This window comes from Urocampus carinirostris, chromosome 15 (genome assembly GCF_059441175.1).
Source record: "Urocampus carinirostris isolate Australia breed hairy pipefish chromosome 15, RoL_Ucar_1.0, whole genome shotgun sequence".
Classification (NCBI taxonomy): domain Eukaryota; kingdom Metazoa; phylum Chordata; class Actinopteri; order Syngnathiformes; family Syngnathidae; genus Urocampus; species Urocampus carinirostris.
Window position 1 is genome coordinate 28,751,701 of NC_142363.1, and position 26,053 is coordinate 28,777,753.

Sequence of the window (26,053 nt, forward strand, 5' to 3'; positions counted from 1 at the left end):
TCTTTCACTTCATTTGTTGATCTCTTTCTCTCTTTACTTTACTTTACTTTGTTCTTTTCCATTTTTAGCACATTCCATTTATTTTTTGCTCTTTTTTCCATTTTACTCCCTCTCTCTCTTTGCATTGTTTGCTTTATCTTTCCTCATTCTCTCATCCCCCTTCTCTCTCTTCCTTTTTTACTCATTTTACTCTCTCTTCTTTGTTGTTTTTCTCTCTCTCTGTCTTTTATCTCTCTTCCTTTTTTGTTCTCTTTCTGTCATACTCTCTATCACTCTTCCTTTTTTGCTCTCTTTCACTCACTCTCTCACGCTCTCTCTTTCTTTTTCCCTCTCTTTCTCTCTCTCTCTCTCTCTCTCTCTTTCCCCCTCCCTTTCTCTGCCTTTCTGGCTCCCCCCTCACTCATAGCAGAGCACATGCTAGTGGATTCTTCACACAGCAACCACAGAAGTAAGAAGCTGACTACTCTCTCCTGCAACACAGGACTGCCTCCCCGCTTCATTTTTTTACTTCGCACTTCCTAACAACACTTTTTATTTTGTCTCCACTTATTTAGAACCTCCTGGGCGGTTCCTCATGACTCGAATCGGCGCCCTGTTAGGGTCACGGTGACCATCAAGGCACGATGTAAATGTTTTGAGGAGTGGGGGAAGAAGATACTTTCGCTTTTTTTTTTCTCAAACCGAAATCATGATCCCGCCGACCAACTCGGTCCAGGAGGAGAGTAACAGCGGGAAAGAGGATGAGCAGAATGAGACTCCCAAATCCCCAAGCAATACTTCCAACCAGGAGACCAAGGTAAGAATTCTGATCTGATTTACAAGTGTTGAAAAGTGTTTAAATTCATTATTGAAAGTTCAAATTCAAAGCAAGGTGTAATTGTGTTTTTTTTTTTGTCAGGCAATACAAATAACATTTAATATGATACACTTTAATCTGATTTTTTATGACTTTTGTGGACTGGATCTGGCTTAAAAATGCCCAATTTTAACAAACTATGAAAAACTGTATACACACTTCCCACACTAGTAAGCCATCTGAGGGGGAATCTTTGTTTTTCCATTATTTGCACACGTTTTAGCTGATTTCTTATCTCTGTGACATTTTTCCTCAAAAAAAGGAACATAATATTAAATTCCAATAATGCAGTTAGCATATTTGGATGCATTGTAGGTCATTGTCAGGTTGGTAGAAAAGGAGGGGAATTTAATTTCTTACTGTACATTGAATGCTCTTGTATAGCACTTTAAAGGGGAATTAATTGGCTGAGTAGTGTTTTACAAAGAATTTTAGTTTGATTGATTAATGATCTAACTAAAACACGATGACATCATCGATGTGTGTCACAAGGAGGGGAAATATTAACAAAATCTGCAATACTCTCACAGGTAAAGCGACTACTTCATTAAAAAAAGCAATATTATGTTGATAGGATTTTGCAAGTGCACCGGAGATTTGCGAATAAAAACAAACCCACATCCTTCTCCCAAGTTTGGGATCTGTGCTCCGCAACTTCATCTTCCTTCACAAGGACTTATTTTAGTACTCATTTTGCGGCCGGTTGTAAATCACCTCGATATACCCGTCCTATAAATGCGCCTCAACCGCAGACCGTGGGTGAGAGGCTGAATAGTTCTAAAAAGATCCCTGCAGTGAATTAAAAAAAATGATTAATTTGTTTCTTATCCCTTTTGAAAGACTACTGCCAGGCCTGAACACCCCAAACGGAAGGTGAGACTGTAGCTGTATGTGTAAGAGCATGGTTACAATATATTGTTCATAAAAGGAATAATGACATATTTTTGCTTGCAAGCAAGGTTAGCGCATAGCATTATGAGCAACTGTTGATGGCTATGCTCTTAGTTTTGCATGCTCTTCATATCCCAACATTGATGCATTGGAATATGTTTTTTTTTTGCAAACAACAAACAAACAAAAAGAAGAGTTATGCATAAAATATAGTCCTGGATTTTCAGAGTGTCACCATTAAAGCTTTAACTTTTCTGTTAAAGCTTTCTTTTAAGTTATATCCATGAAATATCTACTTTTGCATGTGTTCCTCATAACCCAACATCAGGGTTGGGTAGGGTTACTTTAACTGGATTACTTTCAATGACTGTTGGATTACTCCAATACCAAATATGCTCATAAAAGACAAAAGAAATTAAATATGAATAAAATGACTACATTTTGTGCAGGCTTGGGGAGTAACGGAATACATGGAGCGGCAAAAATGATGTTGGCAAGCTGTTTGGATTTATTTTCATTTTGTTTCTGTGGCATTTTATGTTCGTTTTGCCGGAGATCAAAGAGATCAAAGCCAGGAGAGAAAGCTTACCACCTGTTGTGAGTCATCATTTTATTCATACAGTGGAACTTCGGTTTTCGAACGCCTCTCAGTTCGAACAAATCGGTTCTCGACCAAAAATTTCGAGAAATTCTTGCTTCGCTTTTCGTTCAAAAAATCAGAGTTCGAACGCCGGTACGCTAGGGGCGACGCTGAGCGGCGTACGAGTGTAGATTGCCCCCACCCCTCGTGAAGAACTGTTGTCACGGCAACGCACACTCCTTTTCTGTTTTCGTTTTTCAAAAGCGGTGAAGGGAGTGTTTTAACCCCTAATTATGCCTCGGAAGAAGCTTGGTGCAAGCAGCAAAGTTGCTACAGGTGAAAAAAGAGGAGTAGTGCGTACAACTATTGCATTTAAGAAAGAAATAATAGCAAAATATGAAGAATGTGTGCGAGTTTCCCTTCTTTCAGGAATACAGCATGGCTTCTGCCCACCGGTAAGAAATCCTATTCATAATTATTTTCTTTATCCTTTAACCGCTCACCACTTGTTGGTGGAGACCGGGTGCTAAATGACGTGTAAACGACCTGATTTTTTTATTTTTACACGTTCATGTTCGCGTAATCTTTCGTACGGAAGAGTACGCTAACGCGAACGTACGATTAGCCTTGGTTAGCTTTACGTTAAATATTCAAGATAAACATTTAGGGTGTTGGAACGGATTAAAACAATTTTACATGACTTTTAATGGGAAAAAACGGCTTCGGTGATCGTACAAATCGGTTTTCGTACAAAGAAATGGAACGGATTATGGTCGAGAACCGAGGTTCCACTGTATTTAGTTTCGTTTGTCTTTTATTAGCATATTTGGTATTGGAGTAATCCAAAAGTCATTGAAAGTAATCCAGTTAAAGTAACCCTACCCAACCCTGCCCAACATTGGTGCCATTGGAAAGATATTTTAAACAAAGAAAAGGGGGTTATGCATACATTAGAGTCTTGTCTTTTCTGGGTTGTCATCTTGTGTCATATTTTAACTCACTTTTGAGTTAAAACTTGAGTTTTATATGAAGTATATTTATTAAACATATATTTTTTGTCTGGTTAAAAAATGCATGTGATAGTGTTGAAAGCAGGGTCGGTCTCTCTAGCTCTGACCCCCTTACATCGTTCATATAGAAGTGTGGCAAATTGATTAGTTTTTCTCCACAGTACTTATTGATCATTTTCCTACCCAAAGCTCTACCGTTAAGCATTTGAAACTACGGCTGTTTGTGATAATACTGCCAGCCAAAACATGTTATTTTCATAGTAATTGTGAATTGGCATCATCAGTGGCACTTAAAGCTAGGGTTTTTTTTTAAATGAATTGTATTAATGCAAATTTATTGGATTAATTCGTCATGAAAATGTGTTACTTTGTGAAATTGAGAGAAGGAATTTAAAAGTAATTTTAAGTACTCAAAGCTGGTGTTTGTTACGAAACAATAGCTACTAAGGGCACTTCAAAATAAAATCTTAAAAGCTGGGAAAAAATAATTGGATTTATTTGATTAATTCATCATTTTAAACATAATCCATTTGAAAATAATTTGATCAAGAAAATTGAGGGTAGGTATTCAAGAGTTTTATTCAAATGACTCAAAAATAGTGCTAAATATCAAATAATGACTAATTGTGCTGAAAAAAATAAAATCTTACCCCATTTGCAGAAAATTGTGTTTCTAGTTTTAAGCTATTTTCCATTTGTTTTTCTCATTAAGTTAATAATACCGTACTTAAAATAAGCAAAATTTTTGGGTGATTGTTTGGCTTGTTCAACTTCAGCTTTATTGTCAAATACACTATATGCACATACAGCACAACTGAAATTACCTCCTTTTCCCCACGTGCAACATGCAATAAATAAGACACAATACCAATAACAAAAACGAGATCATAAAAAAGAAAGAATATGCGTATGAAAAACGTGAAAATATGTAAGAATTGGAATAGAAAATGTGCGGAATCTAATTAGAGCAGTTTTGCAATGATTCGAAAGAAAGCATAGGGCAGGGATAGAGTTCAGAATACTGACAGCCTAATGGAAGAAACTGTCCTTGAGCCTGCTGTTTCTGGCTCGGAGACTCTGAGACTTTAAGCACATTTTTCTTATCAGTTTCTTAAAACGAAAAAAAAAAAAAAGTGTAGACAATTCTGCCTATCTTAAGGATTTTTTTTAAAGTAAATAGATACAACATTTTAAAAGAACCCTAAAATTGTCCTATAACTAGCAAATTATTGGTTATTTTTTGTCTTCTTTTAAGCTTGTTTTTAATCATCTATGTTTCTTAAAATGAGAACAAAATATCTAGTTTATTATTTCTTATTTTAAGGATATTTTCTTCTCGTTTTTCCCAATTAACTATATAAAATATCTCTCTCTCTCTCTTTCCCCCAAATGACCCTCTGAAAATCAACTTAAAATTAGCAAATTATTGGTTAATTGTTTTACTCGTTTCAAGCACGTTTTTCTTAATAATGTTTCTTAAAATGAGGAAAAAAAATCAACTATACAACTTAGCTTGTTTTAAGGATATTTTTGTTCATATTTTTTTGAATTAACTAGATAAAATATCTTAAAAGTAGAAAAAAACCTTAAAATTATTTGGTCAATTGTTTTGCTCGTTTTAAGCACGGTTTTCTATACAGTGTTTCTTAAAATGAGAAAGAAATATCCATACAATATCAATTTGCTTCTCTTAGGATACTATTGTTCTCATCTAATTTCAAGAAACAAGATAAAATGTCTAAAAAGAAAGAAAATGAGCAAAATATTCTGCCAGTGGGGTAAAAATGTATTCTTGTAGTTTATTTTGTAGATTATTTTCGAAAGTAGTCCTTTTAGACCGGCCTAGGTTTTGAGTGCTGCATGAATGAAAATAGGGCAATGACATTATCAGCAGCATTGTGCAAACATAAGACTATGTAATAAAAGGTGGATAAAAATTTGTAAATGCATTGTAAATGAAATGAAATGAAATGATCTGCATTTTATATAGCGCTTTTCAAGTCAATGACTTCTCAAAGCGCTTTACAATGTGCTCCACATTTCCCAATAGCGGCCTTGCAGCCATGTAAGGCGCTAACCTGCTTATTGGGGGTATTAGGGGTTCAGTGTCTTACCCAAGGACACTTCGACATGTAACACAGAAGAGCCGGGATTCGAACTGGGATCCCTTGATCCCAAGACGAGCGCTCTACCTCCTGAGCTACTGCCGCCCCTAAGGCGTTCAAGCACTTCTTTTTCTTTTTGCACGAGCTTTGACTGTTAACCGTTCATTAAAACATAAAGTTAAAACTATTATTGTCCGAACGGTTTGCACATAATGCATTAATCAATAATACTCTCGTTGATTAAACGTGTATCTCGCAGGGTTTATCGCAATAAAAATCCTAATCGTCCAGACCGAGCAATAAAACCAAGATTTTATCTCTGCTGCCTAATAGCAATTGCAAACAACGATCCCTCTCTGTATCTTGCAGCCTAATTAGGACACAAAAGCTCATTAGGAGTTCTTCTCCACTCTTCAATTACGTCAAAACCCAAACCACATAAGAGCCCTTCAGTGTCGTTAGGGATTTTTTTTTTATAAAGCCCTCTCAAAAAGGAGGAGACAAAATGAGAGAGTTATGAGATTGATAAACGACACAGTCGGAAGAGGAGATCGACTGTTCGGCGATTCTCTACAGATGCCATACCACAATTGAGCCGAACTGGAAATCGTATTAGGGTCCTAGTGGGAGAGAACAAATAGATACCAGGAAGCTGTTTAATGTCTAACAGACAGCAGGCAAGTCTTTAGGGAAGCATGAACCTTTCTTTCTCTTGTTAGCCTCCTTTTCTCGGCTTGGATAAATGTGGAGGAAGAAAAAGTTCCACAGCATGCAATTGTTTAACAATTTTAAACACTGGGTTCGGAGTTTGAAATCCTTGAAAATGCTTGAATTTTAATGTTGTGTTTTTAAATATTGCAAGGGTTGGAATTTTGGGTGAAGTGCTCATAAATGCTTCAAGTTGCTGCCGTCTCATCTCATCAGCCGTACCGCTTATCCTCATTAGGGTCGCGGGGGGGCTGGAGCCCATCCCAGATGTCTTCGGGCAGTGGGCAGGGGACACCCTTAACTGGTTGCCAGCCAATCGCAGGGCACACAGGGACAGACAACTCATTCGCTCATTCACACCTAGGGACAATTTGGACCGGCCAATTCACCTGAAATGCATGTTTTTGGAACGTGGGAGGAAACCGGAGTGCCCGGAGGAAACCCACGCAAGCACGGGGAGAACATACAAACTCCGCACAGGAAGTCTGGAGCTGGATTTGAACCTGCCGTGTTTCTCAAAATGACGCAGACACTGCTCTCTGGTGTCTTCGCCTTGCCATTGCATTTCTTCTTCCCTCATGATATACTGCAGCTGGCATTAGTTTGTACAGTATTGTTCTATGAAGCGCCACCACCCCCTACAGATCGTGCCCAAGAGGACAGGTGCATGGCTCACCAAAACAGGGCACTACGAAATGTGTATTAGTGCGAGGATTACGTATCAATTATGGACATTTATAACGGGCCATGCAAACAAATCAAGGTAGCATTTCCTAGAAGTCAATTGTAAGAGAAGAACTTCCTGCAGCTGAAAATGTGAAACAAATCTACTCGTGATTTACTCAAGATCTAAAAATCATGTCTTGATAAATGCACACGCATGTAGAAATTGCTGATATATTCATGGTTCTGCAAAATACATGATACACACCATATTTTTTATTTTAATGGTACTGGAGAAAGTAGAAAATTGGCTTTGAAAGTCCTTAAAAACTGCTTGAATTTAGTCATGAAAAGGGTGTATGAACATTGTAAACGGTAAAGAATACGTATTTACAGGCAGTGTTGTTCCTTTAACCCTAAAAAAAAAAGAATATTAAAAAAGCAATATAAATAATTATATAAATATTTCAATATTAGAAAAATAGTATCTAGTTTTACTATACTTTACTTGTCAAGACCAGAACCGAAGGAGGACCCAGATGCGTAATGTTACTCACAAGTTCATTGAAATATAGAGGAAAGTCAGCGCCAGCGATCCGGTGCTCGCTGGACGCGGGAAACAAGCCTCTCACGGGATCGGAGCGTGTTCTGATTGCGAAACTGGATCTTCCGGAGCGGGAGATCGTAGCGTAGGTAGACGGAAAAACAGGTCGTTAGCCGGGACGGGAGATCAGAACGTGGTCGGGGTCAAAAAACAGGTTGTTAGCTGGGTCGGGAGATCAAAATGTGGTCGGGGTCAAAAAACGGGTCATAGCAGGAGACAAACGGGGAAATCAGGAACGGACGAGTGGAAAACGGGTGACAAAACGGGACCGAGGGGAGTCAGAGTCAAAAACGCTTGCCTTGTGAAAACAGAGGTTCGCTGACGGACCCACAACAGGTGAGTGAAAGGACTGAGCTTAAATAGGACGGGGAACCAATCAGGTAACCAGCAGAAGCTGGCGCCAAACGAGTGGGCACAGGTGAATGTAATGAGTAATCATGACATAACTATACTTTAAATTAGCAAAATATTATACGACTGGCATGAAAAAATATTTCTTTATTCTATCAGTAGAAAATAGTGTTCATTTAGTTTTCTTCTTGAAAAGAAGTGAATAAATGAATAATTGAAATAGGAACAAATATGTTATCTGGTAGAAAGTAGATGTTTTTTTTTAAATTGTCTACCAAATGAATAATAAAATACTTAAATTGAGCAAAACTATCTCATAGATAAGAGGTCTCCAACATGGTGCCCACCCCTGAATCATAAATTGTGAGCCTCCAAAAAGACCCCAGCCATCCATCTAAGGCACAGGTGTCAAAGAGGCGGCCCGCGGGTCAGATCAGGCCCGCTAAGGGATTGAATCCGGCCCGCGAGACAACACTCAGAGAAGCGCAAGAGAAAAACAAGCTGCGGGTTGAAATATGTCCACTTGATGTTGCCAAAGCCAAGTGCCTCTCACAAAGACACTGTACTTGTATTTATTTCTCTCTCTCTCTCACTCTCTCTCTTTCTCTCTCTCTCTCTCTCTCTCTCTCTCTTTTGCACCCCTTTTCTCCCACTCTCTGTCTCTGTCTCTTTCACTCTCTGTGTCTCTCTTTTTCTCTTCCTTTGCTCCGCTTTGTCTCTTTCTCTTTCTGTGTCTCTTTAACTTATTTTGCTCTAACTTCCTTTTTTCCTTTTCTCTCTTTCTACCCTTCGCTCATTCTTTTCTCTCCTTCTGTCTTCCAATTTCTCTTTGGATTTCTTTCTTCCGCTCCCTTTTTTTCCCCCTCTCTCACGACTTCTTTTTATTTCTTTTGTTCCTCACACTCTCTCCCTCTCTCTCTTTCTTTGCCCCCCCCTCTCTTTCTCTTATTTCTTTATCTCTCTTATTTCTTTCTCTTGAATCTACTCGTCCGGCCCCCGACAGAATGTTTGTTCTATCGTGTGGCCCCCGAGTTCAAATGAGTTTGACACCTTGATCTGAGGCACACTTTTCATGCCATTAACTTACTAGTCCTGCCCACGATGTGACCCCTGAACTTAAAGGAGTTTGACACCCCCAAATACAAATAGAAATTGACATTCCATTCTCTCCCTTTCAGCTCCAGAGGCTCAAGCGCTCCTTGTCCTTCAAAACCAAAAGCATCCGCAGCAAAAGCGCCGACAACTTCTTCCGATGCGGCGGCGACAACAAAACCGAGCTCCTCTCGGACGTGAGCGGCAGCACGGGAACTCTCTTTAACGTTGGCCTGGCGCCTCCACACATAAGCGGGCCGGCCATTCCGCCCGTGCCCCCGGCCATTCCCTGCGCGCCCCCTCCCACGTCGCGCCCCCAAAACCGCAACCCCCTGCAGCTGGACTCGGCCGGACACTGCTTCATGGAGCACATCTTCAAGAAGCCCACCTTCTGTGACGTCTGCAACCACATGATCGTAGGTATGGGGTTGACTAGTTTGATAATGGAAAGAAGTTAGTAATGAGAACATATCATGAATTAAAGGGTTTTTATTGTAATGGATTAGTGAAATATTGTATGCAACAAGTTTAGACATGCCCCTCCAAGGTAAACAGGAGAGAACAGCTTTCAAGAAGTTGTACAGAATTAGGAACTTTGTGTCTCTCTGTTGCCAACTCCCGGTTTAAAGCCTTAGTCGGCTCGGTGATGATGCTCGTGCAAGTAGGAGCATTTCTCAGATGTGCACTTTTTTTCCCTCTTCTCTGGGATTTGGGTTGGTGTTTGGACTGTACTTGAGGAAGAAACGCCGATTTACTATATTTTCTAAAAGTTTCAGGGATTTAAACGCAATACATTATTGCTAGGGCAGCACAGCGGCGCAGTGGTTAGCGCATGTGCGGCACAGTTCAAGTCATGGGAACCTCCTGTGTGGGTTCAAATCCAGCTCCAGACTTCCTGTGCGGAGTTTGTATGTTCTCCCCGTGCTTGCGTGGGTTTCCTCCGGGCACTCCAGTTTCCTCCCACATTCCAAAGACATGCGTTTCAGGTGAATTGGCCGGTCCAAATTGTCCCTAGGTGTGAATGAGCGAGTGAGTTGTCTGGTCCCCGTGTGCCCTGCGATTGGCTGGCGACCAGTTCAGGGTGTCCCCTGCCCACTGCCCGATGATTGCTGGGATGGGCTCCAGCACCTCCGCGACCCTACTGAGGATAAGCGATGCAGCTAATGAGATGAGATGAGACATTATTGCTAAAAAACGTCATCTAGGTTTTGATATTAAAACGACCACTTGAGGGCATCTGATCCTGGATTTGGGTATCGCCATCAGTACCTGGTGTCGGTACTCACTGAAAAATCTGCTAATTGTGTCAGGACCAGAACCCACTTGCGTTACGTGTCTCTCAGTTTTATTGAAAGAAAGGAAAGGATTGCTCCCACAATCCGGTGATCGCCGGGCGCGGGAAGCAGGTCGCTCCTAACGCGAAAGTGGGACTTCCGTGGCGAGCGATCGGAAGTGAGTCGTAGGCCAGGAAAGGAGAGTAGACGTGGTCAAGGACAAAAAAAGTCGAAAGCCGGGACAGGAGAGTAGACGTGGTCAGAATAAAAAACGGGTCGAAGCTGGAGTCAGGGTCGGGAAAAAAGGCTTGCCTAGTGTAAAATGAGGTTCGCAGACGGACTGACAACAGGGGACAGATAGGAGAGGGTTTAAATAGGGAAAGAGAGCCAATCAGAGTACGAGGCAGTTGGCGCAAATTGTATTTGGTTTGCACACCACAAAATCTTTTCAGCTTCAGATATGTATTTCAGTAGAATGAAATCTGAAATAATATTTAGTTTAACCTTTTGACTTATTGTAAAATTGTACGGCATCGGACTGGCCTTGCTTGTAAAATGATACGATATGATCGTTTTAGAGAAATTTTCATCATGACTCAGAGAGCACCAGTCCTTATTCAATCAATCAGCATTGTACTCGCTCCTTGGATCATTTCTAAAGATTTGAGGTGCAATATGATGCAATAATGACGTTAGTACACAGCACAACATTTAGTTTAGTTTATTTTAAAGGTTTTCTCTTGAAGAGAAATGAAATGGGTGTCACATTAAAGCACTTTGTATTCAGCGGATTGCAATAAAAATACCCGCGAGTTGCTAATGATATCAACACCTACGTAGGTGAAAGATATGTTTACTTGTTTGTAAAGCGGCGTAATCATTGCAGAGTTGTGAGGCAGATGGGCGGTGTCTCATTTCGTATATTTAAACCTTGTGGCAGCTCATTAGCCGCTGAGATTCTCAATGGAGGACGAAGACCACGGGAAATTCTCTCAGGAAGTAAGAAGGCGTCGAGTAAGACTGCAGGATTACCGGATCGATTTTATTCCAAGAGCAGGAAAAAAATGGTGCTGGGTAGGAGAGGTAGTGAATGAACAAAGATCAATTAAATGCTTGAGAATCTCACTGCTTGTATGGACTTTTTGGGACACACTAGCAAATAGTACAGACATTTTTTTGCTCACATTTTTTACACCAATATTGTGAAATGCTTTTTGGAGCGAAATCTTTCCCTGTTTTAAATGTATTAAAAAAGCTTATTTTAAGGGGCGGCAGTAGCTCAGGAGGTAGAGCGCCCGTCTTGGGATCAAGGGATCCCAGTTCGAATCCCGGCTTGTCCGTGTTACATGTCGAAGTGTCCTTGGGTAAGACACTGAACCCCTAATACCCCCAATAAGCAGGTTAGCGTCTTACATAGCTGCAATACAAGGCCGCTATTGGGAAATGTGAAGCACACTGTAAAGCGCTTTGGGAAGTCATTGACTTTAAAAGCGGTATATAAATGCAGATCATTTCATTTTAACTTGTCACGATTACCCATTGCCCTCACCTGTGCCCGCTCGCTTGGCGCAAGCTGCTGCTCGTTGCCTGATTGCCTTTCCTCCTATTTAAACTCAGTGCTCTCATTCACTCCTTGTCAGTCCGTCAACAAACCTCTGCACTTGCAAGGCAAGCATTTTGACTCTGTCCAGTCCTGTCTGGTATTCTGCTCGTGCATCCTGTATGCAATATCGATCCGTCCTGTCCGGTAACCTGTAACCGGAATCGATCCTGCCTGTCCCATCCTGTCCGGTATCCTGTATCCGGTGTCGATCCCGTCGATCCCGTCCTGTCCGGTATCGATCCTGCCTGTCTCGTCCTGTCTGTTATCCTGCATCCGGTATCAATCCCGTCTGTCCCATCCTGTCCTGTATCCTGCATCCGGTATCAAGCCGATATCATGCTCGTGCATCCTGCTCGTGCCCTGCGACTGGCTTGCAAACAGTTGAGAGTGTCCCCTGCCTACTGCCCGAGGACAGCTGGGATGGGCTCCAGCACCCCTCACAACCCTACTGATGATAAGCAGATAATGGATGGAAATAAAAAAAAACATTCAGGATAAATAGGAAAAAACATTAACAACATAAGGGCAGCACGGCAATGTATGCATGTCAGGTTAATTGGCCGGTTCAAACTGTCCCTAGGTGTGAATGAGCGAGCGAATTGTCTGTCCCTGTGTGCCCTGCGATTGGATTGGCAACCAGTTAAGGGTGTCCCCTGCCCACTGTCCGAGGAAAGCTGGGATGGGCTCCAGCGCCCCCGCGACCCTACTGAGGATAAGCGGTGCAGATAATGGATGGATGGATTAACAACATAGCGCTTGGCCTTTCTTATAATAAAAGTACAATGAAAAAGAATAGTGTATCATAACAATAATGCAACAAAAATATGCACAAAAACACTAAGCAGCTAAAAAAAAATAAAAAGTCTCAAGATATATTTTTTCACGGTTTTGTATGCTCCTTTAGGGTGGTGATGGCCCTGGGGAGGAATCAGTCCCTGAACCTGTTTGTCTTAGTTTTGAGAGACAACCAGAGGGAAACAGGTCAAAATGGTGGGGGCCGGATTGGGAATTGTCTTTTATAATGTTAATGGCTCTTCTACAGTATCCCAAGCTCTCATTGTCCTCTAGACTGGGCAGAGAGTAGCCGATGATTTTTCTGTGAATTTAAACCGTTAACGTTCCTTTTTTAGTAGGTAACATGACTTAAATGTGGCCAATATGCTCCCCCAAATCAGCATTACTCCCCAGTGAGTGCCGATTCCCCTTCGCACAGCACCCGCCGCTGCCCAACTGTCACTTCGGAGGCGTATTATTCTGCTCTCGGCAGCAAAATGAGTCAGACCCGACGAGCTGATCGACAGCAGCCGGCCGAGGATGTGTGTTGGTTCAAACAGTTTTGTATAAAACTACTTCAATCAATAATACGAGACAAAAAAATAACAGTAGAATCTCAGAATATGACATTCATATGTTCTGAGGTGAGGATTGTCAGGGGAAATTATCGTGTAGCAACGTATAGACAGGGTTGGGTAGGGTTACTGTAACTGGATTACTTTCAATTGCTTTTGGATTACTCCAATGCCAAATATGCTAATAAAAGTCAAAAGAAACTAAATATGAGTAAAATGACTAAATTTTGTGCAGGCTTGGGGAGTAACGGAATATATGGAACGGCAAAAATGATATTGGCAAGCTGTTTGGATTTATTTTCATTTTGTTTCTGTCGCATTTTATGTTCGTTTTGACGGAGATCAAAGCCAGGAGAGAAAGCTTACCACGTGTTGTGAGTCATAATGATATTGGCAAGCTGTTTGGATTTATTTTCATTTTGTTTCTGTCGCATTTTATGTTAGTTTTGCCGGAGATCAAAGAGATCAAAGCCAGGAGAGAAAGCTTACCACGTGTTGTGAGTCATCATTTTATTCCTATGTTCATATGTATACACCGAATATTCTGGACTATTCATTGCATCTAAAAACCTCAAATTTGCCCAGAAATATGATAGTGCGCCTTATAAACCGGTGCGCCTTATAAACCGGTGCGCCTTATCTACTGCAGTACACGGTAGACAAGATTGAAAATGCAAACAGTATTTGTTGTTGTACGTAACTACACACGTTTTTATCAGTTGATGATAATCGAAGGTCCAAATAGCAGTTAGTTGTATGCAACGGGATTCGAACCCATGTCGTGGCGGTGAGGGCGCAGGTACTTTATCATTATACCTTCAGTGGAACTTATCTCATGAACACACTGTTTTTACTCACAGTGCCAGAAATACTGATTTGCATAGTGTATTCTGATGGGTTAAACAGTCTCTCACTTCTTCATCTGTGTGTCAAAACGTTGTGAAAGACAAAAAACAACATAAAGTTAATCAACAAAATGCTATACAAGCTTTTTTTTCTTACGAACATATACATGTCTGGACCAGAACGGTGACAGGACCCACTTGCGTTACGTTTCTCTCAGTTTTATTGGAAGAAAGGAAAGGGTTGCACCCACGATCCGGTCTGGTCGCGGGAAGCAGGTCGCTCTGTTCGCGGAAGTGGGACTTCTGTGGCGAGCGATGGCGGCGTTGGGAAGGGAAAAAACAGGTCAGTACCCGGGACAGGTGAGCAAAAAAATGTGGTCGGGATCAGAAACGAATCGAAAGCCAGGAGAGGAGAGTAGACGAGGTCAGGACCGAAAAACGGGTTGAAGCTGGGGACAGACGGGAGCAAAAACAGGTGTGAGTCAGGGTTGAAACAAGCTTGCCTAGAGTAAACTGAGGCTCGCAGACGGACTGACAGCAGGTGACAATAGACGTGAATTTAAATACGGACAGGGAGCCAATCAGAGTCCCAGGCAGTTGGCGCCGAACGAGTGGGCACAGGTGCTACACATCAGTAATCATGACAATACATATTAAACCAAGAAGGTATATGGTGAATTGTGTTGTAGAATTGTAATACCTGTCTGAAGCCTAATTAACACAGCAATCTGAAATACAAAGCACAAAATAATTTGGGGCGTTTGCTGAGGCAATTAAAAGTAACAAAATCAAATGAAACTTATTTTAAAACTTCCACTTGACTTTGTTGCTTTAATCGCCTACTTATTCTTAACAATTGATCGTTGATTGGTTACGACCCCATTTTGAGGGGAACGATGCGTGCATATGTTCGTATTTCTTCATTACCTCAAGCTTCGTTTCCATGGTTATCATGTTTTTGCTTCCCCCTTTGAATCAGCCTGAGAATATCTCATCTCATCTCATTAGCTACACCGCTTGTCCTCAGTAGGGTCGCGGGGGTGCTGGAGCCCATCCCAGCAATCATCGGGCAGTGGGCAGGGGATACCCTGAACTGGTTGCCAGCCAATCGCAGAGCCTGAGAATATATAGCTAAACAAATTCAAAATTCTTACATGAGATTCTGAGCCGAAGAAAGAGGGAAAGGAATCATAGGGGAGGGTCGTGGTTGCCATGGCGCCCAATTAGCCACGCCCGTATGTGTCACGGTTGCCATGGTGCTCAATTGGTCCCGCCCGTGTGTGTCACGGTTGCCATGGTGCCCAATTGGCCCCGCCCGTGTGGCGCCAGCTGCAGCTCATTAACAGATTGGCTGTCGGCTATTTAAGCTCAGTGCTCTCACTCTGTTTGTTAACTCAGCCTGTTAACAAACTTCTACCCCACAAGACGTGGGTTCTGACTCGGTCCTCTTTTGCTGTTAATATTTCAAGTCCGGTATTGTTCCCGTTTATTTTTGTCCCGTTTAATTTCGGGTACCAGTTTTGTTTCCGTCTGTTTTTGTCCTGTTTGTTAGTTTCTCCAGTTTTTGTTCCCGTCTAGTTTCTCCTTTTTGTTTTCATTATCCTGATTCATTATCGATCTCGTCTGTCTCTGGCTTCCCGTCTTTCCACTCCAGACCGGCTGCCTAACATGCATGACTCCCCATTTCCCGTAAAACAAAGGCTTGTGTGAGAACGTCACGCGATTGGGTCCTGATCCTGTTCTGGTTCTGACAGGGAGAGAGTTAAGCCAATAGGATACTGTCACAGTATGGAGCTGTGACACAAAATAATTGGAGACCAGTATTTTATATTATGCCGACGAATGGCAGACAGGCATTTTATAGAAGTATGATGTATGTGACTTGCACAGTCATACTGTATGTTCAAATGTTTTAAATTTTTGGGCATTCGAAAGGATTTGTTGCAGTTGCGTATGCTGGAAAAAATCCGTAATGAGCGACCCAGCAAACATTGTAGCGTAAAAATATCATAAGATGGTAACGCCATAACTCGTGGGTCTACTGTATAGTAATATTATAGCACCAAATGGGGCAGCACAGCGGCGCAGTGGTTAGTGTGTGTGCGGCACAGTTCTGAGGTCATGAGATCGCACTTCCTGTGTGGAGTTTGCATGTTCTCCCCGTGCTTGCGTGGGTTTCCTCCGGGCATTCCGGTTTCTTCCCACATTCCCAAAACATGCATGTCAGGTTAATTGGCTGGTCCATATTGTCACTAGGTGTGAATGAGCGAGCGAATTGTCTGTCCCTGTGTGCCCTGGGAGTGGCTGGCAACCAGTTCAGGGTGTCCTCTGCCCACTGTTGGCTGGGATTGGCTCCAGCACTCCCGCGACCCTACTGAGGATACGCGGTGCAGATAACGGATGGATTTATAGCACCAAATGAAATCATTTTCTTTCCGAGTCGTACCAATCGATGACGACACTCTTCGATCGCCTCACTTAGACTGACCTCAAAAAACAAACGGGGTCGCATCGGTGATCCGCGCTGGTCCGGCGAGGTTCGAAACCAGGATCACGTTACTTACTTTTTTTTTCCATGTCGTTGGAGAAACCAAGGTTCAAGTTCGTGGCGGTGGATCGCGTTGCAGAGATTGACAGATTGGTTTTAGCGCTTGGTGCATGGGGGATGCTTTTCCAGATCAGGTGTTCGGGTTCACTTCATACTTTCACAATAAAACAATTTAAGAGCCACAATCTTTTGCATGGTTCAAGGATTATTCTATATTTTTGAGCGAGTGCACACAGACCAATCAATAACGCGGCCGTGGACAGGACTATCAAACCGACAGACGTCCTCATGTAGAATTTGCAGTGCATGGTGGGTTCTAATCTTGCTATAATAGAAAATTGACTTTTTAGTATATATGGCTCGGCGAAGTGTCCGACTCCCTGTCGAGTGTGAAATTACATAAATCAATTTTTCTTTCTCTCAGTCGCCCATATCCAAAAATGTGTCTGTTAAGAAAGTAATTCAGATTTTGTTCATATTGTCACAATTTATCACAGTCGTACTTACCCAAGTTGCACTTTGTCCATTTATTATTTTCTAAAGAATGCCATTTAAATAGGAATTGGTCTCAAGGAAGTATTTCGAAGTACTTTGGATCAATCGTTCTATGTTTAGTATTTAACCCCTTGTTTATCAATGTCAATGGGACAAGAACCCCCCGTGATATGCGAAAATCCACAACGTAAAAAGGCCCTCACCTCCATCTTATACATTTTATCGGCACCCGCTCGCAGCAATAGTCGACCGGGGAAAGGTATTGTGGCCAAAACAGCGCCATTCATTTTAGGCGGGCCACAATGGCACACTTCCCAAACCAAAAATATATATACAGTGGAACCCCGGTTCTCCACCATAATCCGTTCCAGAACCCTGTTCGAGAAACGATTTGTTCAATTATTGAAATCGATTTTCCCATTAAAAATAATGTAAATTGTGTTAATCCGTTCCAACACCCTGAATGTTTACCTTTGTTTACCTTTAAGACACAAATAACATAAATGTAACCCAGGCTAATCGTACGTTCGCGTTAGCGTAATCTTCCGTACGAAAGATTACGCAAACATGAACGTGTAAAAATAAAAAAAATCAGGTCGTTTACAAGTCATTTAGCACCACAAGTGGCTAGCGCTTCATTGGAAAGGGGGCTCCGTTCCAACACCCTGAATTTTGGGCTCAGTTCCAACACCCTGAATGTTTACTTCGAATCTTAAAACCAACCCAGGCTAATCGTACGTTCGCGTTATCGTAATCTTCCGTACGAAAGATTACGCTAACACAAATGTGTAAAAAAAAAAAAAAAAGATAAAGAAAAGAATTATGAATAGGATTTCTTACCTTTGTGGTGGTCAGCAGAAGGCGCATGCTGTATTCCCTTAGCAAGATCGGAAACTCGCACACCTCTTTCATATTTAGCTATTATGTCTTTCTTAAAGGCAATAGTTGTACGAACAACTTTTCTTTTTTCACCTGTCCTGCTTGCACCGACCTTCTTTGGAGGCATAGTTCGGGGCTAAAACACTCCGTTCACCGATATTAAAAGCGAAAGCAAAAAGAGGCAAGTGCGCACGTGATAACAGTTGGTCACGAGGGGTGGGGGCCATCTACACGATCTACACCCGTACGCCGCTCAGCATCGCACTCTAGCGTACGCACTCACGCATTACCGGCGTTCGAACTCCGAATATTTGACCGACAGGGAAGCAAGAATTTTTCGAACATTTTTGGTCGAACACCGATTTGTTCGAACTGAGAGGCGTTCGAAAACCGAGGTCCCACTGTACTCTGCTCGCTCCTGCACTCGGCAATAACTGAGAGGGATAATGGATCATGACTGCAAGGGTGCAGTTTATTTTAGGCAGAAACAACAGAATGAGCCACCACGCATGACATAAAGTTGCTCTCTTAGCCTCTGCTCTCCGCTATATTCGACCTGGGACAATGGATTGCGGCTGCATGGGTGCCGTCCATTTTGGACAGAACCGAAAGAGCTGCTACGCATGACACAAATTTGCTATCTTAGCCCGCGCTCTCAGCAATAGTCCATCATGGATAATAGATCGCAGCTGCATGGGTGCAGTTCATTTTAAACGGACAAAATGACAAAAACTGGCACGCGCTACACAAATTCGCTCTCTCGATACATACTCTCAGCAATAGTCAACTGGGGATAATGGATTGCAGCCACAACTGTGCAGTTCATAATTCATTGTAGGTTTGAAGACAGTAACCGAAAAAAAAATCCTCCAGGCCCATCAAAAGAGTGCTGCACTGCTGCTAACTATTGGATACAATATGCTAGCTAATTCTTCTCATTCTGATTTTTTTTTTAACCATGGTTAGAAAAAAAACACTTACATAAATTGTTCATAGCAGCATGGCAGCTGGGTGGTAAGCGCACAGCCTCACGTTGCAGAGGTCTTGGGTTTAAATTCCAGCCTGCCCGTGCAGAGTTTGCATGTTTTCACTGTGCTTGCATGGGTTTCCTCCGGGCACTCCGGTTTCGTCCCACATTATGACAAGATGCATTTCAGGCCGGTCCAAATTGCAGATGGCTCGGATTTGCTCCAGTACCTCCTACGACTGTAGTAAGGATAAGTGGTGCAGAAAATGGATGGATGAATACATTATTCGTGTTCTCATTTTACTCCAAAAAGATACATTATCATACAATTAGAAAGAAAAACACATTTAAAAGTTCTACCAATGGTATAAGATTTCTTATTTTCCAGTGTGCTTTGCAGTCGTCATGGTAACGCAACAGCGTACAGCTGCATACGGTGACATCCCGCCCAAACAGCTGTTCCGAACACACCTGTTCCAAAACAATGATTCGTACGCTTAACTTTTTTACGATGTTTTTAAAAAAGGAACGCTGCAGAGCGAGCTCAATTTACACGTCGAGAGAAGGTGAAAACGCTTAATTGGCGGATTCATCTCGGTAGAAATGCACAACATGTATGTGTCACATTTCCCGAGATCTGTCACATCCCCGACCACACCGCACGTGTCATTTTTCACAGTTTTTTTTCTTTTCGGGCCAGAAAAAGAAACCGACGAAAACGGGACCGTGCATTTAGCTGCTGCGTTACCTCGGCTTTTTTCATTTCCTGCAATGTCATGAAAGAACAAAAAAAGGGCATGTTTTTAAGTTCTTTTGAGCATAACAGTCAAACTAGGGGTCTTTGACGCTATCTCCTGGCTTGTGTCAGCATTGCAGCCTTTGTCAGCTCACTCATGAGGCGCGTGCAAGTACGTCCTTAGATGCGCTCGGATAAACTCTACTTTTTTCATCTTATCGTGTCAAGACCAGAACAGAGACAGAACCCACTTGCGTTGTGTTTCTCACAAGTTTTATTGGAAGAAAGAGAAAGGGTTGCGCCCACTATCCGGTGATTGCTGGACGCGAAAAGCAGGTCGCTCTGAACGCGGAAGTGGATTTTCTGTGACGAGCGATGGCGGTGTCGGGAACGGAAAAACGGGTCAGTAGCCGGGACAGGAAAGCAAAAAAGTGGTCGGGGTCGGAAGCGAGTCGTAAGCCAGGAAAAGAGAGTAGACGTGGTCGGGGACAAAAAGAGGTCGATAGCCGGGACGGGAGAGTAGATGTGGTCAGGATCAAAAACAGTTCGAAGCCGTGGGACAGACGGGAGCAAAAACAGGTGGGAGTCAGGGTCGAAAAGGGCTTGCCTAGTGTTAACTAAGGTTCGCAGACGGACTGATAAAAGGGGACGGATAGGAGTGGGTTGAAGAGGGACAGAGAGCCAATCAGAATCCGAGGCAGTTGCCGCCAAAGGAGCGGGCACAGGTGAAGCATATCGGTAATCATGACATATTGGGGGGTTTGGTTGGTTTTTGGACGGTACCTGTAAGGCTTCTTATTATTTTCACTATTTTTATGGGGGGGTGGCATGGGGCCTGGTAGTATGCAGTGTTCATTTTACCTGTGAAAAGTGATGGGTCCTGGGGACTAGGATGCTCAAAAATCTATGGGTCCCAACAGAGATCTATGGGTCCCCAAAATTTAGTGTTATCGAGGTTGAAATCGTAAATCGGTGACAAATATATAATTTAAATCTATATATTCATTCAGTTTTAATCATCAAATTATTAATTCATTTTCTGCATCAAATTATTGTTGGTAATATACCGATTAAATGGATAACCACAAACCTGTCTTTTTTTCATTTTCTCCTTTTCTACCTTTTTTTCTTAACTTCTTTATACAACATAATTTGTGATATCAATCATCAAAGCACGTGAGCCGTTTTTAATGAGTTGAGCCAAAAAAGCCGGTTCTCTAAAAAAAGACGGACTTCCTTTCACTACACAACGAGATCGGCGTGCAGACGAAAACTCGAACTGCGAGACCAAAACAACAATGGCGGATCTGCCTGAAGAATAGTTTGGAGTGCAGTAATCGGGTAATAATGACAATTTTGTGGCAAAAAGGTTGCGTCCCGGGGACGAACGTTGATTGGAGACAATGCGTCCCCAGCAAAAATGATGTGTCTAGGACGCGGGCAAATGACAACACTAAGTATGGTATTGGATTGGATAGGATAGAATTGTGTTAATCCTTTTTACTGATTTTGATTCAACATTATAGTATCTCATCTCATCTCATCTCATCAGCCGTACTGCTTATCCTCATTAGGGTCGCGGGGGGGGGGCTGGAGCCCATCCCAGCCATCTCCGGGCAGTGGGCAGGGGACACCCTGAACTGGTTGCCAGCCAATCGCAGGGCACACAGGGACAGACAACTCATTCGCTCATTCACACCTAGGGACAATTTGGACCGGCCAATTCACCTGAAATGCATGTTTTTGGAACGTGGGAGGAAACCGGAGTGCCCGGAGGAAACCCACGCAAGCACGGGGAGAACATACAAACTCCGCACAGGAAGTCTGGAGCTGGATTTGAACCCACGACAGGTTCCCATGACATGAACTGTGCCGCACAAGCGCTAACCACTGCGCCGCCGTGCTCATTATAGTATACATTGTTTTCAAAAAGATTAGACGTGGCATTCCAGGATACACAGCTAGAACACTTCAAATCAAAAATAATATATAATTCGTTTGTGTGTGTTTCAGGTACAACAGCCAAGCATGTGGTGTTCCTAGCGGGAAACACGGCCAAGCACGGCCTGCGCTGCAAAGCCTGCAAGATGAGCCTCCACCACAAGTGTGAGAACGGCGTCGGGCAGCAGCGCTGCATGGGAAAACTGGTGAACAATAATCATTTTTGTCATCAATCCTGCATTGTTTATGTCACTGAATAGAATTGAATTGAATTTTGGTCATGGTTATCAATGTGGTAAACAGGGTTGGGTAGGGTTACTTTAACTGGATTACTTTCAATGACTTTTGGATTACTCCAATACCAAATAAGCTAATAAAAGACAAAATAAACTAAATAGGAATCAAATTATGACTCACAACACGTGTTAAGCTTTCTCTCCTGGCTTTGATCTCTTTGATCTCCCGCAAAACTAACATAAAATGCGACAGAAACAAAATGAAAATAAATCCAAACAGCTTGCCAACATCCTTTTTGCCGTTCCATGTATTCCGTTACTCCCCAAGCCTGCACAAAATTTAGTCATTTTATTCCTATTTAGTTTCTTTTGTCTTTTATTAGCATATTTGGTATTGGAGTCATCCAAAAGTCATTGAAAGTAATCCAGTTAAAGTAACCCTACCCAACCCTGCTGGTAAAACAGTGTACGCAAACAAGATTTAGACTCTAAGGTAAACACAAAATAAAGAAGAGGAAAAAAAGATAAAAGACTGTCAGGATTTACTGGCAAAAAATATTTACAACATACAGACGCTGGCCCACTTACGAACGACTGCTATATTTTTTCAGTTTAAGGTTCATATAAGTAAGTTTGAGGCTTGTATCAGTAACCTGTATTGTTTTTTACTGAAAAGTAAACATTGCAAAATATAATATGCTCTATAAAGATAAATAAAGTTGAGTTTAATTTACTTTTGGAAGATGCGCTTTAAGAGGTACAATGTGGCAGAAAAAGAGCGTTTTGACCTCATGACAGGGTTTCCCCCAGGATTTTTCCATTCAAATTTAAGACTTTTTAAGACATTTTCAAGGCCTTATCCAATGAAATTTAAGACCACTCTCGCACCTTCTGGCATATCGATGACGGACCTCGGCGTCCTGTCATGAACCAGGACGGAATCTCGGACCCAATTGCGTTTGTTTCAAAAGAATATTTATTAGAAAGAGTTGTCGGAACTGGCTTTGGACGCCCTCGTCTGTCGGTCATCAGCCGCTTCGGACGGAATGGCAGATCCGTGACAGGTAGGTGGAATCGGTACAGCTTAGCGGGCAGGTCGATGGCCAGGGCGGGAGAGCAGATCAAAAACGTGGAACGGAAACAGGTCAAAATCAGAAGGCAGGCAGGAATCAAGCAAGAGTAGTCTTCGGTACTTGGTAATCTGGCGAAACACTCAGGAATACAGAAGTACGATCTGACGTCCTCCTCTGAACGCTGACCGCTTAAGAGGAGAACGTCAGCCAATCAGAGAGCGCGCCAAACGATTGCCCCCAGGTGACTTCACTTTGGCAATCATGACACGTCTGACGGCAAAAGGCTGTGACGGCGGGAACTTTAAAGCCCTGCCCCGCACCGGAGGAGCCAAAGCCAGGTCTGGACTAAGGGTGGGACTGAGAAGAGGCCTGTAGTCTGAAATGGTCTGTGCAGCTCTTTGAGACTCTTTATTATTAAGGGCTATAAAAATACACATGACTTGACTTGACTTGACCATTTTCTCAACTTTCATTTCAAATGAAACGGCTTGCCTTTTCTTTACACTTTACACTAACAAAATCGAACAGATGCATGAGATATTAAACAATAAATGTCAAAGTTTTTAGCGCGCTGGAGATACAGTATAGTATGTTTATCTACCGTTTATCGTAAGTCGAATGGTTGTGAGTAGAGGAGCGTCTGTACTGTTGAGAGACTGGCATAAGTTCTAATAATAAATAAAAGTGCATCATAATAATAGTTTAATGAAAAGTAATGCAATGATATTTAGCAGCAACAAAAATTCCCAATTAAGTCTATACACTAGATATGAGTACCCATTTTTTGCGTGCTTGTTAAAGATGGTGATGGCCCTTTAAAGGAAACTGTCCCTGAGCCTGTTAGTCCTTGTTTGAAGAGGCCTGTAGCACCTACCAGAGGGCAAAGGGGTGGGGTCCTATACTATGTTGATGGCTCTGCTGCCATTGAGACTAAAAGGTTCAGAAATGTATAAAAGTATGACCCAACTTGAGCCCTTTAAAGAAACTGCAATGTTTGACCACCATCTTACTCCTATGGAAGCCCGAATGACCGTTTTGAGAAGGTAGCTTGTCCCAGGTATGCTTTTAACACTTACCAAACAATTATCTTGTTGAGCTGCATTTGATTGTCGCCGAGTCCCGTGATTCAGACACTTTACTCTTTTTCTGCAGTTTCCTTCTCTAGCCAGTCATGTTAGCTACTTGGCTGCAGGCTAAGGCTCGCCACTAGCCAATTTCTTTGTTGTTAGCTACTAGAGGGGTTCTGTAATTCAAGGTCCAGACGCTTGACAAATTCTGGTTCACAAGATATATATCTCCACAGTTTTGTGGTGGTGATGGTTTCGGGAAGGAAACAGTCCCTGAGCCTGTCGGACTTTGTTTTAAGGGACCTGTAACCCCTACTACAGGGCATCAGGTCCAAAAGGTGGTGATCAGGGTGAGAAGATTTCTTTATAAGGTTGATGGCTCTGCTGCAGTATCACAAGCCAGCATTGTCCTCCAGACTGGGCAGTGAGCTGCCAATGATGTTCTGGGATGTGTTGATGACTATTTGTATGTTTTTCTGTCCACTGAAGTGCTCTCAGCATACCACACTGTGACACTGTATGACCAGATGCTCTCAACTGTGACTTTGTAGAAGCACACCAGCAGCTTCTTCTCCAGGTTGTCCCCCCAAGAACATTCAGGAAGTGGAGTTGCTCCTGGTCATCCCTACCATAATCCTTGTGTTATCATGACTAGCATGTCACGGGCAGCGTCACAATAACCAAAACGCGTCGCTTTGGTTTTATTCTTCGGCAGAAATCACACTCTTGTGCACGTGCGAGCGCGGTGGTACATCTGCCACTCGTCCTCTTCCTTTTCCACCTACTGCACCGCCATCCTCATCATTGTTATATCATAGACCTCTACCAGTCAATCTGCCAGCTAATTGTCACCCAGCACGCCACTCCTCCCCTACCAGGCTTTGACACCGTTGTCACCGCCGTTCTATTTAGGGCGAAGGATCAATTCCGAAGCAACATAGGCATTGTTGACCTCGCCACATTAACTATAATGTCAATCAGGGGTGCCTATTGGCACCCGATAGCCCCCTAAAACCAACTCATTAGCCCGCGGACAGTTTCTAAAAATAGCTTACCATTGATTTGTAGGATATTAGATTTCTAACTCCATCCATTATCTGCACCGCTTATCCTTAGTAGGGTCGTGGGGGTGCCGGAGACCATCCCAGCTATCTTCGGGCAGTGGGCAGGGGACACCCTGAACTGGTTGCCAGCCAGTCGCAGGGCACACAGGGACAGACAACCATTCACTCGCTCATTCACACCTAGGGACAATTTGGACCGGACGATTCACCTAACATGCATGTCTTTGGAATGTGGGAGGAAACCAGAGTGCCCGGAGGAAACCCACTCAAGTGCGGGGAGAACATGCAAACTCTGCACAGGAAGGCTGGTAGCCCGATTAGATCCCATGACCTCAGAACTGTGCCGGGGACACGCTAACCACACAGCTGCCGTTGTGCCCATATTTTATATCCTATATGTTCATTTTAAGGGCAATTCCTATCTAGTATATAATATTTTGTCAAGAACCGGAACAGGATCAGGACCCAAATGCGTAATGCTTCTCACACAAGCCTTTTGTTTTACGGGAAATTGGGAGTCATGCACGTTAGGCAGCAGTCTGGCGTGGAATGATAGGAAGCCAGAGGCTGACGAGATCGATCCCAATTGCCCGAGCAGATATCGGACAGATGGGGTCGATACCGGAGAGGACAGGACAGACAGGATTGATATCAAAACAGGATGTCAAAAATAAACAGTACAAACTAGACGGGAACGAAACTGGAAACCGATATTAAACAACGGGACTGACAGGATCGATATCAAAACAAGATATCAAACTTAAACAGGAAAAACTAGACGGGAACAAAACTGGAAACCGATACTAAACAAGACAAAATAAACAGGAACAATACCGGACAGGAGATACCAACAGGAAACAGGACCGAGTCAAAATCCACGTCTTGACAGACTGACAAAGGAAGAGTGAGAGCACTGAGCTTATATAGACGGAAAGCCAATCCGTCAACGAGCCGCAGCTGGCGCCACACGGGCGGGGCCAATTGGGCGCCATGGCAACCGTGACAAATTTAAAAGTGGGTGCATCATTTGAGGTGTCCTTTAAACATTGAAAGTAAAAATTCTCTCTTTAAATCTCTTTTTAAAAAGCTGTTTCTGACATGAATAGGAATGGGGGG

The 26,053-nt window shown here is 42.7% G+C and overlaps 1 protein-coding gene across 2 annotated transcripts in view; it reads left to right on the forward strand.

The window, feature by feature from the left end:
• Positions 1-380: 380 nt before the first annotated feature.
• Positions 381-26,053, forward strand: part of stac (SH3 and cysteine rich domain) — a 58,547-nt gene continuing 32,874 nt past the window's right edge. The window contains exons 1-5 of one of the 2 annotated variants that reach the window (XM_088354345.1): positions 381-448; positions 555-796; positions 1,697-1,729; positions 8,947-9,280; positions 21,570-21,703. In XM_088354345.1, coding sequence (XP_088210471.1) covers positions 689-796; positions 1,697-1,729; positions 8,947-9,280; positions 21,570-21,703 — 609 coding nt within the window. In that variant the 5' untranslated portion in view covers positions 381-448; positions 555-688. Of the gene's footprint in view, positions 797-1,696; positions 1,730-8,946; positions 9,281-21,569; positions 21,704-26,053 lie in introns of both variants that reach the window. The other variant, XM_088354346.1, reaches the window with a different exon arrangement.